Below are 16,452 nucleotides of genomic sequence, written 5' to 3' on the forward strand. Positions count from 1 at the left end.
GTGGGCACGGGAGTGTCACCGGTGAGGGGATCGGGGGGTCCCTGTGGGCACGGGAGTGTCACCGGTGAGGGGATCGGGGGGTCCCTGTGGGCACGGGAGTGTCACCGGTGAGGGGATCGGGGGGTCCCTGTGGGCACGGGAGTGTCACCGGTGAGGGGATCGGGGGGTCCCTGTGGGCACGGGAGTGTCACCGGTGAGGGGATCGGGGGGTCCCTGTGGGCACGGGAGTGTCACCGGTGAGGGGATCGGGAGGTCCCTGCGGGCACGGGAGTGTCACCGGTGAGGGGATCGGGAGGTCCCTGTGGGCACGGGAGTGTCACCGGTGAGGGGATCGGGGGGTCCCTGTGGGCACGGGAGTGTCACCGGTGAGGGGATCGGGAGGTCCCTGTGGGCACGGGAGTGTCACCGGTGAGGGGATCGGGAGGTCCCTGTGGGCACGGGAGTGTCACCGGTGAGGGGATCGGGAGGTCCCTGCGGGCACGGGAGTGTCACCGGTGAGGGGATCGGGACGTCCCTGCGGGCACGGGAGTGTCACCGGTGAGGGATGGGGGAGACCATGGGGACCCGGGTTCCTCTGGAAATAGGGATGTCACCGGCCGCAGTGAGGGATGCGGGTCCCTGTGAGCATGGGTTTGTCACCGCGGTGAGGGGCAGTGATTCCCTGAGGGCAGGGGATGGGGGTCCCTGTGGGCAGGGCTTTGTCACCAGTAGAGGCCATGAGGGGCCATGAGGGTCCCTGAGGGTTGGGGATATTCATAGCAGCTGTCAGAGCACTGTCAGAGTGGGGAGGACTCTGTTCCCCCCAAGCTGCCTTCAGCCAGGCCGGGATCCCCACTGCTCACTTGGTTCTAAACACACTGTTCATCCTTACAAGGCTTCTTGTACAGCCCTTCATCCTTGCACAGTGTCTCCACACAGTAATACAGTCAATAACTTGTTTGTGGCCATAGAACTTTTTAGAGCTGTTTGCTCTACAAGATGTTCCTGAAATGTTTATCCCAGGCAAAGATGTGGAACGATATTGAGCTCCTGCTCAACGATGACACCGGGCAGCTCCTTGTGGGTTTGGGACACAACTGTGGCACTGCCTTGTACCAGGTGGATACACGGCTGCAGATCACATCTTCGGAAAAGGTACAACCCATCAAAGTTGTGCTTCTATCTTTTTTAATAATTACCTGGACTTTGTCGTGGTTTTCTAAAGTGTTCCTGTGTGTAACAACCTTTCCCTTCGCAGGTCTCTGTGAACCCTCAGCTCCACGCACGCAGCTCCAGGGATGGCAGCATTGTTGTTGTGGACAGATCTGTGGCACTTCTGGACAGCACTGGGCTGTCTCTTCTGATGCACATTCAGTTTGGTGAGTTCATTCCTTTGGAATTTCACTTTGCAAGTGAAAACTGGCTTTTAAAATACGTAGGTTTGTACAGGAAAACATAGCAAGTGTCTGACTAGCCTGTAAAAGGAAGTATTATAACAAGTACCTAAGTAATAAAAAGTGATTTTGGCTTCTGAACAATTAACTATTTCAGTACAATGTAATTAAAATCCTTCCTAACTTTTCACTGAAGTGGGAATAATGGATACCAAAACCACTCCCTGTAGGCCCCTTTCCGTATTTCATTTAGTCAAAACAATTTGTTTTGAGGAAATCTGGGATGCTGTATTGTCCAAGTCTTGTCTGAATGTTTATTCATAAACCCCAAACCTTAATATTTGACATTTTACCATGGAACTTTTCAGATACTAATGTGGATGTAGTGGGTATGTGTCAAGAAAATCAATTTCTTGTGGTTGGTGAGAGAAGAGGCAGTTTACATCTTATCCACATTCCATCAAAACAAACCTTGCTAACCAAGGTACAGTAACTTTTCTATTTAATTTTGCTGAAAACGTTTTGTTCTCAGACTTTCTTGAGGTTTTTTTAATCTCTCTTCCAAATACCAAAGTATAAACATCTTTACCTTGGGACAACATATTCTAACCAAACAGGTGAAAGGGGCACTTCTGTTCCCCTGAGTAATGAATAAGGAAAATACATTTAGGAATGGCATGCATAAACAAGAACCAGGCCATCATGAAAGAAAAAAGTTAGAAGTTTGAACTGATGATCAGTATTTCAATTTTTTTTTAATAAAATACAGACTAATACTCTTCACACTGTTTCTATTTTAGATTTTGGTTGAACAATCTTCAACTGAAAAGACTTACTTAAATCTCTTTATTGTAAAAGATAATGTGGATGCAGGTAAGAACTGGATGATTTTTTTTTCTCTCCCTTTGTGCAAATTTTTTGTGATTTTGTTCCCCTTTAATATCTCTCAGGGAAAGAGATTACAAAATAAATAATACAGGAAAGCATAAAGGAAAGTTCTTTTTATGTGCACAATGCAAACCAAAGCTGTATAAGATTCTTTATCTCATTAATTATTTTACAAATACCATAGGAAACATTCAGAACTTGACACCTCTTTCTTTTGAGACTGTGCTAAACATATGAAAAGGCTTAAAAAGGAAGAATTCCTTCTGTCTTCTATCAGACTTCAGATTTTAGTAGTTCTGATCTATAAGCTCCCAGCCCTGTTCTGTCACAATAGAATATATTATTCTGCTCTTAGTTGGAAATGACAAAAATTTTGTTTAAAATAGTCTAATCTATTGGTCAGATGATTTTTTGGTGTCAATTATTTCAGTGTCCTGTTTACAAGCAAGTCTTCTTTGAATACTTAAGTTTGAAGTATTTGTGTTGGGTTTTTTTAGGTGTTTATCACATGTTCATTCTCACAAGCAATGGATGTTTCTGCATTATGCGTGTCCCACTTGCTAAAACACAGGAAGGTAGGAGAAGCTACAGACCCCTTTAGATTTCATCAGAACAGGGAGCCCTGTATTAAAAAACTTTCCTATATGATGCTTAGTGCCTTTTGTAAATTTGGAAAAAGTTTTAACACTGATTTTATTTGCTTTTTTTGATATTTAGCAATTGAGAAGATGGATATGACTACAGCAAAGCAAGTAAGAAACACCTGCAAAACTGGTAACGTGTTAAAAGTGCAGAGTTTGTAACCAAACTTTGCTCTGTACCTTCCATCGACTGTTCACCAGTCCAGTATTCCCCTGATAGCTGTGATTTTTACTTTTTCTGCACGTTTAGAAATGAGAAGAGATTTTACCCACTGGTTCTATAAATGACTCTTTTTCTTCCCTGTCTGTTGACATCCCCTTCCTCTCCCACCCCACAAGTTACAAGAACAGATAAAGACAACTTTCATTGCCACGGGAGAGCATCACAGCCTCGGCTGTCAGGATTTTGTGATCAGCAACTCAGTGAACAAAATCCATTTGATAATTGGGGTAAGCACTAAGAACATGGTCATAACAATTTTTATATTATCAATAATGGTGTGTTTGGTTCTGCAACAAAATTTGTCTCCAGGTGGTTTCAAAAGAAGCTCATCAGCTTTTTGCACCAAGACTTTTTTGCCTTTCATTTCCTTCACTGTAAATTTAAAGGTTGTCACGTGTGCAGCCTGTCTGTAGTTTTTCTCATAAGGAAATAACTTTGTCATTTCCAAAATTACTTTGTTATGGTGGATGAGGAGAAAATCTTTTCACCCTGGTTTTATGAGCTCAGTAAATCACTGGTTCCTGATCTGTACAGGCTGGATTGTTTATAGATACTATCTTTGAGCTCACAGACAAAACAAAAGCTGGCAAGAATCTTCCAAGCAGCTTCCCATTCAACAAAGCTCTGCTAAAATAACAAGGTCTAATTCAATAAAGCTTTTAAGCATGAATTAAGTACAGGAACTAATAAAAAAATTAAAATATAAACATGCTTTGAAATGTTATTTTGGACTGGAAACAAGTCCTCTGAGTTTATTTTTTGAAGCCTGTTGAATTCAGTGGGATTTTCCTCAGTAGGCCCAGTGTAATTTCATTCAGCTTTTATGTTCTATGAGAATGGAAAGTGGATATTTTGACATGCTGTTTTTCAAAGAGCCAAAAACTGCTGACTAACAATCACTGTAACAAAGACCAGTCTTGAAAGGAGAAAGGAAAAAGGTTAAATGAAAAATAAAGAAATCAATGTATTTTTCTGAACATCAGTAGAAGAATAAAGTTTAATTTAATTTTGCAGCTTTCCAAGTTAAAGATCAGTTGTAGAAGCAGACATGTCAATGGTCAAGTATCTACTCTCTAACCTCATTTTACTTTGCCTCTCCTCACAGGGTAAAGGTGATCATGTGCTCTCCAAATGGGAGGTAGACCCCACCAATGCCCTGGTGTCTGCTCAAAGTTTTGCTGATTCAAGCCTGATCCAAGGTGAAGAAGGTTTTATCTTTTTATAGACAAGATTTCGTATTTAATTGCAGAATGTACTAATTTTCAGATATTTCATTGTTTTTAACAAATGCACATGTACCAAACAGAACAGATTTTGTAAAGGTACAGCCAAAATGTGGGCTTCAAAATTGCAGTTTAACTTAGATACATAAATCACAATTCTCTTTAAGCTAAACTTTAGAAGTTCCATGAGGTTAAACCATGACATTGCCAATGCTTGGTTGTATGTTTGAATATGTTTTGCTTCAGATACCTATCTCAAGAAAAATAAGGAATTTATGTGATATTAATATTTTTTAGGTGCTGCAAAACTTCAAGTCCTTGATAATCAGCTGTTTGTTTTGGATACAGAGGTATGGGTAATGATTTGTGTGTAATCTTCACTTTACAATGTTCTTGAAACAGCTTATAAACATATTTTTTAAGGTTTAAAGGAAAGTTTCTGTAAAATAAAGTTGCTTATATTTACTTATATCAAGACCATCTTGATCTTCCTGTGTTGGTTTTTTTAAAATTCTATTCCTACTCATTATTTAAGCCATGAAATGTAATATTTTGCTCAAAAAAAGTCTTCTACAAAGAAAATATGAAATCATATCGATTTTTTTAAAATCTAGAACATCTTAAGCACATGGGATGTTTATTCTCTCACTCTAATTTGGGATTGGCCTTTACTACATATTGAAGAATTTTTTCTAACTACTGAGGCAGATTCTTCTGAAGTCACTTGGTAAGTAAAGCGTTGTGGCATCAGTTCTGAGAAGTGAAAAGTTGTCTGGTGCTGTTTCCTAGAACTGCAAGATAAGGTTAAGCAGAATGTGTGAAAAAGTGCAACTGCTGTTCTAAAAAAAGTGCTAGAAACCGTACAGCTGCAGATTAAAGTCTACAACTATTGTTAAATGCATGTGTTTTCATGGAATGCAGAAGTTTCTGAAACTCAGAAGTAAAAATAATTTAAAGCTTTAACCTGAGATTCATACAGCAGGATTTGGTTTTTTTTATCTCTTTCTCATCCATTAGGCAAGGGCTTGCCAACGTTAAACTGATTGTCATGACAATGCCAGATGACAAACAGGTATAATCTCCTTATCTCTGTTCTGTTCCTCAGTTGTTACACAATTGCTCATAGGAAAAAAGGTGGAGAGGGAAGGAGGTGGCAAAATATTTGGGGCATAGAGAATTCTGAGGAGCTTAAAGTCCAAACTGAAATGTGACCATCTGTGTATTAGGGTTGTTGGGATTCTTGTGATGGTGACCAGGGCAAGCTGTCCCACTGGTTGGGGTTTTTATGGATGGTTTGGGGTTTATTTGTTTGGTATTTAAGGTAGGCAGACAAGGAAGAGCAGCAACATTTATTATTATCTTACACCTCTTCACAGATTTCTTTAGAGCAATGTCTCTGCTGCCTTCAGCATCTACCCCCAGATAGAGTCAGTGAAGTTAACAGAAATAAAATACCGGGATGAATATTATACAATTCTTAAAATTAAATTAAACCTGTCAAATTATACGTAATAGTCCGAGAGATAGAAGGAGACAACATCAGAAATTTCATTAAACTCCCTCAAACTGGAGATCTGCATTCCATAAAAAGTCCTACAAATACTGCCCTCTAATTCCATAAGATTTCAGAAATGATTCTGCAAATATCACTCTCTCGCCAGTGTAAGAGAAAAAGTAATTCTGACTTCTTTGTTTTCTCTCTTTTTTTACTAGATGAAAAGCCTAATGGTTTTTGCACTGCCCACTATGCAACAGCTCTATTCTCTGCAAGTGTCTCTTGTTTCTTCCCTTGTTCAAAGTGGGATTTGCACAGTAGGTTTAGATGATTTTCTTTTTGTTCTTTGAAGAAGTATAGTTGTCTTAATATGTGTAAATATTGAAGAGGGTACTCTGTTATTCTTGTTAGGTTAGAACCATTTTCTGCTAGAAATTATGCAGGAACTATACAAAGAAAGATTAAATAATGTCCCTAAAGGATTGAGAAAAATATCCTATTATGAAGCAAACTGAACAATTTAAATTTAGTCTGAGGTCTCTTGCACTATTTAATAGAACTGCCAGTTGTTCCTGCTTCTGTTACAGCTAAAAATTGAGGGAAGTTTTAAGTTCTCTTAGCATAGAAAAATGCTCTGGATTTATTTGGAACTTATTTCATTTCACCTAATGGTTTCTGTTATTGCACACTACAGGATACAATATACTTCTTGGAAGGAATTCATGAAAAGCATCAGTAAGATAATATTTTGTTTGTAACTAGCTCATTATTATATAAAAATGCCAGATTACTTCCACATGGAGTTGATAAATTCACATAGTTTCCCCTGTCGTCCTCAGGCCCTCTGAAGACCCAGTTTCTATAGTTGTGATGAGAAGTTTAACTGAAGCCTTGCCAGAAAATAGGTACTGGTTTCTGTGAAACACCATTGTATTATATTTTTTTTAATATCTGGTTTGGACTTATATTGAAGTTGTTTATTTCATTTCATCCTTAGACTGAGCCGTTTACTGCACAAACACAAATTCACTGAAGCAGAGAACTTTGCTATTCAGTTTGGACTGGATCTTGAGGTGAGTTGTTCATTCATGATAAACACATTTGAGATTAATCAGTATAACTGAAATTATGAGTAAGGTTCTTGCCCTATAGTCCAATAAAAAGTATTAAAAATATTACAAATATTACCAAGTTAGTGTTACCTTTTAAAACAACTCACTGTACTTGTATTATTTTTTTTAAACAGCTTGTATACAAAGTAAAAGCAAACACTATTTTAGAAAAACTGGCTTTAGCTTGTGTTGGGAGTTATGGCTGGGAAGCCTTGCTGGATCTTGAGAATGAAGCCAAAGAAAATCTGCAAAAAATTCAGGTTTGTTTTTATTTCTACCCTCTTTCTCTACTAAAGCAATTCAAATTATAAAGGAACTTGGAATTAATTTCAGTGTTTTCCTTATGCAAACAGGACAACCAGTTTGTTGTGAATTACTGCCTAAATGCTCCATGGCCACTGTATGAAACCACTCGAGAAATGCTGAATTATGCTAAAGTCAGAGTAAGGGCTTTATTTGTTGCAATTTCTTCTACTCTTCAACTTCTATTCCACCCTTCTGTACAACTTGAGAGGGCCACAAACCAGTTACAGCCATTCCAAAAGGCAAAAGTAAAGGCATTATAAATCCTAGATAACCAAACATGAAGAAGCAGCAAGTGTTGTTCCAACCTCATTTTTGGTATTGCTCAAGGGCAAAAAAGAGCTTACAGTTTTATTCTTGCATCAGAAAGCAGGGTTTAGTTTTGAGTAGCAGTTTTTTTAAGTACCTTTAAAATATTAATTTTCAAACTAAAGCTCAAAGTAGGTCACCTTTTTTGTTTTCACTATTTTAGTCTTTCCTGCCTTATCAAACAGAACCAGAGATACACATTATCTGTCTAATCCTCCATCCATGCAGAAATCCAACCAGATTAGACCAGATCAGGTTAGATCCAATCTAACATTGTAAAATCCCAATTTACGGAAGTCCTGACTTTTTGCTCATGTCTTTACTGCACTCACAGTCCTGTCTGGCATGTTCTGAGTTGTCAGCCAAACCCTTTCATGTCCTTTTTTCAGATCTTGAAGAAAGATAGTAGAACCAATGCTCCACCATCTGATGGGGCTCCAGTATCCATAGCTGAGGTGAGGACAAATTTCTTGGATTTGCAGTATCATATAAACAATTGTAATGTAGAGTTTTACAAACTGTACTACTGCTGAACTTTTTTAAAGTCTAAACAGAATTATATTTTATAGTATGAAAGAGAACCACAGTAATGACAGATTCAGAAATAACCCACTCCTTCAGTCATAGAAAGATTCAGTTTCAGATGCTTCATAAGTGGAAGGCAGAACCTTTCTTAAAGTACTTTTAGGTTTTTCATTTTGTTTCTTGTTTAGTCCTGTTGTAAACTGGCCTCATCTGCCTTCAAGGAGAATCAGTGTTCTAATCATGTAATGTAACAATATGTTAAGCCAGATATTAACCTTAAATCTCATCTACATTCAGGTATTGAGAGCTCAGGCAAGGCTTACAACATTCTATGAAGCTTTTGGACTAGAGAAATTCAGGTTTGTTTGTGTTTGTTTAAGATGTAAATTTGTGATTGTTAAGACTGTACCACTGAAATAAAGACTATTTTAGTTTTTTTATATGAAGTTTTCATTAAACTTCAAGCTCTTCCTTCTCTGCCTGAAGTTTCCCATCCTGTGCTGTGGAGAAGGGAGAATGCAGAGAGGTTGAGTCATCCTTTATGCTGAAAACATAAATTATCTGTTGCACGTGCACTTAAATAGATTTTGTTGTTGTTGCTGTTTTTCAGTATGTATAGGAGGGATTGTGATTTTATACAATCACAGTGTACCACTCCTGTTGTTTCTTACAGCATACAGCACTAGGCAGAAAAGCTTTGAAGTCCTCCCCCCAATTCCTTTGATAATGACATTTAACAAAGCTTCTCTTCCCCCTCTCACTTTTAGTGGCATTGCTTGGGCAGAATTCCTGCATAATGAGGACATGTTCAAGATTATTGTTTATCAGCTGGAAGTAGGAAATTTGTCTTGTGCACAGTACCTCTGGATTAGGCATCAGGTGAGGTGGCACAGACATCTCTGGGATTTATGGAGGGGGTTAAATCTCTTCAATTTTCCAGCCTTATTTCACAGGGGCTGTTACAAAACAGCTCCTCAGAGAAGCAAAGGTCCATGGCAGAATCTCAGCTATTATCACAATGATTACCTGTTCACCTGGATCCTTAGGAGGCTGAATTTGGTATTGATTTAGGAATAAATTGGTATTTCTGATATCAGAATTCATATTCCTATGTCAGAACAATGTGATTTATTCTGCAGTGCTTGTAATCTTCTGTTCACTTTCTTGCAAGCACAGCTCTCTGAATTTTTAAGTGGACCTTTGCTGCCTAAACTTAAGATCCTTTAAAAATAATCACACAGACTTCTTACTCTGAATGATGCATTCAAGATAGTGGCTGTGTGCTGTTATTTTATTTTTTAGTGCAGGACCTTCAGTTCCATGTCCATTGTTTTCTTAATAAGACTGAACTGTAGAACAAGTCTGAAAGTAATAGAACAGTGTAATTTGTAAAGAAATTAATTCAATTAGGTCTTTTTTTAAGAAAACCGAGCTATTTATTTAATTTCTGTCTATGATTACTGAGATTTTTTTTATTTGTGAAATTTACTGGCTCTTCCTATTAGTGAAACAGCTTTACAGAGCATCAGATGAACATTTACTCCATGGATCTGTAATTGTTCTGGTTTAATATTTTAGGCCGATTTTGAAAGCAGCTTTGATGAGAAAATGCTGAAGGATTTGCTCAATGCCATCCATCTCACTGCTCCTTTGAAGGAACTGTGTGTGTGGCTTAAAAATTTTGTGATCCCCTTCTCAAGGAGGGTTGTGCCAGATGGACAGGTGAGACTGACTTAAGAGCTGCAAATTGTAATTTTCTCAGATTAAGATGATTTTACTGTCAGACCTACAGACTTCTGAATGTCAGGAACTTGTTCATCTGTCTTTGAAATGGATTCTTTTCCCTAGCATTTGTATTTTAAATTATTTCTTTCTAAAGAAGTTTCTAATGGCAAATTTTGCTTTGATAGATAGCATAACTGTACTTATAACTGTATTTTTTTCAGAAAATTTTAGCAAAATGGCTGGAACAAGCTGCTCGAAACCTTGAATTAACTGACAAGGTAAGTCACACTGCAGAAACTTTGCATATCTTGTATTTCTAGATGTATAATACAGTTTACTAATATCAATTATTTTGGACAGGCAAACTGGCCTGAAAATGGACTCCAAGTAGCAGAGATTTTTTTTACAAGTAAAAATCAAGGTGAACTGGGAGTGACAGCTTTTGGCAAGTGGACTCCTTTGGTAAGAAATGTAACAAATACAAGAGTTAGCTATTAAGAGACTTCAAACAGATGCTCTGTGCTAGAGCTGGAGTGGATGATAATTAGGTCACTTGGTTTTAGTGAAGATTGACTTAATTCCATGAAAGGAAGGAACCAAGTTCCAATTTTCTTGTGTTTCAAGATTTAAAAAATGTTGATGATAGCCTCTTAATGGTCTTGTCTCCTAACATTTCACTTCTCAACGGTGTTTCAGAGGTGTGGTGACTGTGAAGAGATACAGAGGTTAAAGAAGTTGGTAAATGATTTACAAGAACTGAGAAATCTGTGCAGAAAATACAACTGCAGGCTGGCATTCTGTGATTTTGAAAAGGTAACACTGCAGACACTTGAAAAAGTGCTTTTCAGTTTGTTCTGAAAAGAGAAGAACCTTAGAGCATGTGATTAAAAGTCAGACAAAGGAGGAATCCTGATGGATGGTAGGTGAAATTTGCATTCATAAGCTGCTAAGACTATTTGATAATTTTCTTTACAAATTTTCTTTCAACTCTGGTTATAAATATAACATAACAAGATACTGTGAGAAGGTGTGGCTCAAACTCCATGGTTTGCAGGTTATTACAGCTCATCTATTGCGGACCAATCATTCGCAACAGAGAAATTGGAAGTACAACTGAACAAGAAAAGCTTTGTAAATGAAAGGGTTTATTTGAGCTTAAGAGGGATTTTTGCTTGAAATCATTCAGTTGATTTCAGTGGACTCTGGATGTTGGATTATGTATTAGAGATGGAAATGGCCTTGAACTGACCTGTGATGTTCTAACACGGCCTTTTTCCACTTGCTGCCCAGGAAAACGCAACCACTATTGTGTTTCGCATGCTTGATAAAATTTTGGCACCAGAGCTTGTCCCATCAATTTTGGAGAAGTTTATAAAGCCCTACCTGTGTGAACATAACCTACAAAAAGATGAGCTTCTTCTACAGTATGTCAAGGTACCCACATTTTCTTCCTTTTGAAGAAAGCTATTTCAACATGAGGAAGCAGAAACCAAGTCTGATGACCATTTGAATTTACAACTGAATGTTTTAGATTATTATTCCTGTCAGTGAACTTAATGATAGTTACTATTTCAGTTATGAAGCAATCCCTTAATATCCAGAAAAATTTACATTTTTGTTCATATTGTAAGATAGGAGTATTTATCCTGATTTCAAATGTTCTAATCACCTTCATCAAAATACACAGGATTTGCTGGAGCGTTGTCGGACACGATCTATTTCAGTGTTTGAAACTGCCTGGGAGGCCAAGGCAGTAGCTGTCATTGGCTGCATCTCTGACACAGAGGTAAGTATATTTTATGAAAGGCATCAAGTGAGTCCAACACATCAGTTCAAACCGAAACATGGTTTTTACATAATCATCTGAGTGCGTTTTTACATGAGTGCTATGAGGAGAAAATAGTATGTTCTTCTTCTAATTCTATTTTAGTTATCTCCCCTGTGATGTTCTTTGAGGATTTAATTGTAGTTGTGGTGTCATCACATGGAAAACTCACCAATTTTAACATGTATGAAACCACAGTGTCATAAATGACTGCAAGCATTTTCCAATCTAACTTGACACATCATAGGATGACAATAAATGCCTTTATGCAAGTGCAGATTGGGCAAGGAAATAAAATACTTGCCTAAGGAATCAGTCACATTGAACAGTACTTCAAGGGACTAACTACTTTGAAACTTATTTTGAAAAGTGAGGTGGTTATGTCCCTTTTGCAGCTGAAATTTGATGCAGTTCTGGAGATAATGCACGGAGCTGTGGTGCCATGGGGTGCAGCAGTGGAGCAGCTGGTCAAACAGCATCTGGAAATGAATCATGTCAAGTAAGCAGCATCCACAGTCTACCCTTGGCTGGGGAATGCTGTGTATCTGATGTAGAGTGATGATTAAATCCCATAGCTGAAGGTAGCAAAGGAATTAATGATGCTTTAATTTGTCCCCAGAGTGAAGTTACTGCAGGAAAGTTACCGACTGATGGAGATGAAGAGGCTTTTGAGAGCCTATGGGATAAGAGATACCCATCTTTTAAAGGACAAGCAGATGATAATGGTAAGTTGTCAAGACTTTAGATTTCTCCAGAGGTCACAGTGAACAGCACTTGGTGATTTCTTTTTTTTAACATTTGGGGGTTTTTTTTAACATCTCCCATTCGTTAGGAGAAAACGTGAGTATTTCTGGAGAAGTTCCTTGATATCCTGAGGAACCAGAGGAATTTTCAGAGTTCTCAGGCTAATTCTGTCCCCAAGCCCTGTTTTCTCCCAGTTACATTTCAGTCAGCTTTTCTCTAGATAAAAGTTTTAAGCTTCCAGGTAACTTGCTTGGTACAAGCTGAACAATTCCCTTGTTATCCTTGTTATCAGCAAACTAAAGCCCATTTCTGTTTTCTTCTTACAGAGGCTTGTGAGATACATTCTTAAGCAAAATACCCCTGCTTGCTTGGAGGATGCCTTGAAAATTGCAGAAGCATACATGTTGCCTGCTGGGGAAGTCTGCTTCCTGAGGATGATGGACCTGATTGACAAAGAAAGGGTAAGGAAATACTTCATGTCAGTTGATCCTGAAATTTACAGACACTGAGGCCTTTTGACAAAACAGGGGCAAGTTGTATTGCTGAAATCTTATAAGCAGTTTACATATGTATTTTTAATTCAAATTACTAATTCTACACCTAACTGCCTATGCCTGACATGGAAAATGAGACCTTTGTCAGAGTTTTATCCTTCATTTGTGGCAGAATAGGATGAAAGTTATGACCTACAATACACCAGCTGAGTTTGGAATTGAAGTCTCTATGTATTTTCATGTATTGTTTTTGCTTACCCTCTTGGCCATCGTGCAGCCATTGCATCAGAACAAGAATGTACCCATAACTCAGCCTTTCCAAAAGCAAATGTCCTTTTCTTTTTATTGTTTCTGTTTTAATTTTGTTTGTTTCTTTTTCTCCCTTCAGGGAGAGGAGTCTCTGACTTTGTTAAGATCTCTGCCTCTTGCTGAGGCTGAGGAGGTTGCAGAGAGATTGACTCTGTGGGGAAGACTGGTGTTACGGAACAAAGCAGATGATCCTGAAGAGGTACCAAGGCTTTTCACATCAGAAAGTGTGCACACAAGTTATTCTGAAAAGGGAGAAGTGGGGATAATTCCTGGAGACCTAACAGACTATGGAGTAAACACATATTACACCTATATTTACTGTTTCTGTAGAGGGTTAATATTTAAAATAACTTTCTGTTCCTTTGCTTTTCAACTGGTTGTACCTTAGACTTGGTAATCATTGCTTGAGAAGTTTGTGGAACATTGCATTGTACTTTAAGAGCTGAAGCCCAAGTCTTTTCCTAGCAACATTTTAACAAAAAATACAAACCTTTTCCTTTCCTGCAGCAAAAATCACAAATGTTTATGACTAAGACACTCGTGGACATCCTTAAATTCCAGTTCAGTATTCAAAAAGGTAAGGTACATCTTCAGCATCTTACATCTTGCTTGTATAAATGGAATCAAAAAGTAATTGTTTTTCTCCTCCAACAGACAATCCCATGAAGAAATATGAATGTGAAGAAAACCTAAAATTGTTTGAAACACTTGCTGCCCTGCAGGTGGGTATTTTTGTTTTAAATCCCTTTTGATTTACTGTAGTTATTCCAATTGTTCTTATCACATGGATCATATTAAAAATTAATTGTATTTACAACATATGTGCAAAGGTTGTTTTTATTATTGACTTCAAATTGATTCTAAGGCTAATCTAGCCTGGGGAAGTTCCCAATTAGAACTGAGTTGTCTATTTAAACCAAAAATTAGACTCTCTCACTAAAGCCTTAATTGCTAATACTTCAAAAATTTCGTAATAGAGTGCTGTAATAATTTATTAAGATCTCAGGACAGTAGGTAAAAAAATAAGCAATTTGAAGGAAGCTACATGGATACAAACATATAATCTTTTTGTTGTTGTTGCAGGAATACTTTGGTATCTTTCTCTCAGATGAAGAATACAGCAACCCTTCACTGATATCTGCACTTCTGGAGGATCACATAAGTGCTTGTGAAAGTATCAGATCTGCATCCAAGTCTAGAAATGTGCAGGCAGTGAATTGTAACTCAGGGGGTGGCAAGCTGAAGAACCCTCACACTGAACCAAGGTTGTACATTCTGGCTTCGCTCCTGCAAGTCTCGGAGCATGAACTGGGAGAAAAACTGGCCTTGAGAGCACTGGATGGTGGAAGAGTGGAAGTGGCTGTCAATATATGCAGGTAAAACTGCAAGGCTTTTCAAGATCATCACTTTTACTAGGCTTTTCTGAACTATTTCTGCCCCATTTTTGAATTATGCAGGGCAAAGGAAAAGGCTTTTTGTTTCAGTTAAATAATCAGAACAGAATGTGGCCTTAACTAAAAACCCTAAGAACTACTGGCTTTTTATTTTTAACATCCTTTTCTTTCTTAATAGGGAGTTCCATGAAAATAGGTGGAATGAAAATACAGGGAAGCTGCTGTTTGCAGTATGCCTAAGGCTTTGTCGTATGCTGGGAGCTGATGTTCCAATGATCACTCCTCATGGGATGAATCTTCCAGCAGTGATCTATGAGCTGGCTGGCCAAGCAACTACACTGTGTAGTCCAGGTAATTCCTGTTAGTATTTACTTGTGTTCATGCTGGGAGTCCAGCTTTCCAAACAGTGTTCGACAAACCTGAAAACAAAGTGAATTTCTAGATCTGCATCTGTGAAAATAGGTGCTGCAAAATTGTTTCCTTTTAATAGGACATATGAACCTTCCATTCCTGCTACTGATCTTGGTATTTTTACAGATTTAGTGTTGGATTGTCTGGAACTGTGTAAATATACTTCACTTGCCAAGGCAATTCATGGACAGTGCCAAATGGACAACTATGAATTTACAGCAGAGGTATTTTCTGTGCTGTTCACTGTATATATTATTTTCCCTCTCATTTCTCCAGCACTCTTTAATCAAAAAGCCAACAACAACAACAAAATCCACACAGAGCTCCACAAATAAAGATTTCCTAGAATTTGTGTGTTCTTCAGCTTAAAGAATAAACTGATTTGAGTCCTAAAAGCAGTGCAGCTGTGGGACAAGCACAAGTAGCATTCTCCACTTAAACTTCAGTATAATAAATCCTACTGAAAATAGTGATTTTGTCAAACAGCTTCTGCCAGGACTGGCAGAGAGCTGGCTTGAAAGTATGGCAGGGAGGGTTTGGCTTTTAAATTAATGTATTATGTGAAAGCTTTCCCAAGAGTTCTGTGAAGCTTTAAGATGATCAAGTTCTTGAATAGCATCTTTGTTTTCTGTTTAGGTCAAGCAGTGCTTTAGGCTACTTGAAATGAATGGGCTCTTACAGCTGGAGTGGAGTAGAGCAAAGTGGCTGGGCTTGTTTATGCACAAAATGTTATTTTTCTAGAAAATTATCCATTTGGAAAATGTTTGCTTATAACGTTTGGCCAAGAACATTTATGAAAGCCTCCATTAAATTAGAGAATATTTTGCAACTGCAACATGAAAGACAAATGTGGCCACTCTAGGTAGGAAATGTATTTATTGCTACTGGCCATTGCACAGAAGTACTATTTTCTAATATGAACATCATGTTCTATTCCTGTATTCCAAAACAGAAACCTCTTGGTTTGTTAGTGGAGTTACTAACTCTGCCTTTTATTGTGTGTGCTTTTGACAATGTTCTTACTTAGACAACATCTTCTGGAGCTGATAAAGATCCTTATGAAGAGTGGACTTATGATGATTTTTTTAAAGAAGATGGGATAGTCCTTGATCCTCAAACATCTCTTCCAGTTGCATATGAACTTGCTTCTGCTGTTCTGCCTATTTGTGGTAAGCTTACTTTCCTGAACATTGGGACAATATAAAATCTCTGTTTCTTATTGATTCTTATCTAGAAACAGGAATAATTTAGCATGTGTGTGGAAATTATCACCTCAGAAATCTCAGTCAGACAAACTCACAGTAGAAATACCCATTAGGGGGTGTAGAATGGAAAGATGACTTTGGGGTTGGTTCTTATTTTCTCAGATGAGTTTAATGTTGACTGTCTCATCCAAGGGATTTACATACAAAGTAGTTACTGGAAACTGTTGGATTTCTTTGTGAGTCTGAGAGATAC

At 38.1% G+C, this 16,452-nt stretch overlaps 1 protein-coding gene across 1 annotated transcript in view; it reads left to right on the forward strand.

The window, feature by feature from the left end:
* Nucleotides 1-1,008: 1,008 nt before the first annotated feature.
* The window catches only part of KNTC1 (kinetochore associated 1), a gene marked incomplete at both ends in the record, with an annotated part of 30,451 nt that continues 15,007 nt past the window's right edge, over nt 1,009-16,452 (forward strand). Inside the window, 36 exons of the mRNA XM_082293779.1 lie at nt 1,009-1,134; nt 1,238-1,358; nt 1,742-1,857; nt 2,174-2,246; nt 2,759-2,836; nt 2,979-3,013; nt 3,242-3,352; nt 4,231-4,324; nt 4,646-4,698; nt 4,963-5,075; nt 5,366-5,420; nt 6,062-6,160; nt 6,538-6,578; nt 6,683-6,748; nt 6,841-6,916; nt 7,090-7,215; nt 7,309-7,398; nt 7,957-8,022; nt 8,390-8,451; nt 8,860-8,971; nt 9,671-9,814; nt 10,039-10,095; nt 10,178-10,279; nt 10,514-10,630; nt 11,108-11,251; nt 11,505-11,603; nt 12,038-12,141; nt 12,262-12,367; nt 12,713-12,847; nt 13,269-13,388; nt 13,697-13,766; nt 13,844-13,911; nt 14,273-14,565; nt 14,762-14,934; nt 15,121-15,218; nt 16,022-16,163. Of these exons, the coding sequence (XP_082149905.1) occupies nt 1,009-1,134; nt 1,238-1,358; nt 1,742-1,857; nt 2,174-2,246; nt 2,759-2,836; nt 2,979-3,013; nt 3,242-3,352; nt 4,231-4,324; nt 4,646-4,698; nt 4,963-5,075; nt 5,366-5,420; nt 6,062-6,160; nt 6,538-6,578; nt 6,683-6,748; nt 6,841-6,916; nt 7,090-7,215; nt 7,309-7,398; nt 7,957-8,022; nt 8,390-8,451; nt 8,860-8,971; nt 9,671-9,814; nt 10,039-10,095; nt 10,178-10,279; nt 10,514-10,630; nt 11,108-11,251; nt 11,505-11,603; nt 12,038-12,141; nt 12,262-12,367; nt 12,713-12,847; nt 13,269-13,388; nt 13,697-13,766; nt 13,844-13,911; nt 14,273-14,565; nt 14,762-14,934; nt 15,121-15,218; nt 16,022-16,163 (3,685 nt within the window). The remainder of the gene's footprint in view (nt 1,135-1,237; nt 1,359-1,741; nt 1,858-2,173; nt 2,247-2,758; nt 2,837-2,978; nt 3,014-3,241; nt 3,353-4,230; nt 4,325-4,645; nt 4,699-4,962; nt 5,076-5,365; nt 5,421-6,061; nt 6,161-6,537; nt 6,579-6,682; nt 6,749-6,840; nt 6,917-7,089; nt 7,216-7,308; nt 7,399-7,956; nt 8,023-8,389; nt 8,452-8,859; nt 8,972-9,670; nt 9,815-10,038; nt 10,096-10,177; nt 10,280-10,513; nt 10,631-11,107; nt 11,252-11,504; nt 11,604-12,037; nt 12,142-12,261; nt 12,368-12,712; nt 12,848-13,268; nt 13,389-13,696; nt 13,767-13,843; nt 13,912-14,272; nt 14,566-14,761; nt 14,935-15,120; nt 15,219-16,021; nt 16,164-16,452) is intronic.

This window comes from Coloeus monedula (genome assembly GCF_965178545.1).
Source record: "Coloeus monedula genome assembly, chromosome: 18".
Lineage (NCBI taxonomy): Eukaryota > Metazoa > Chordata > Aves > Passeriformes > Corvidae > Coloeus > Coloeus monedula.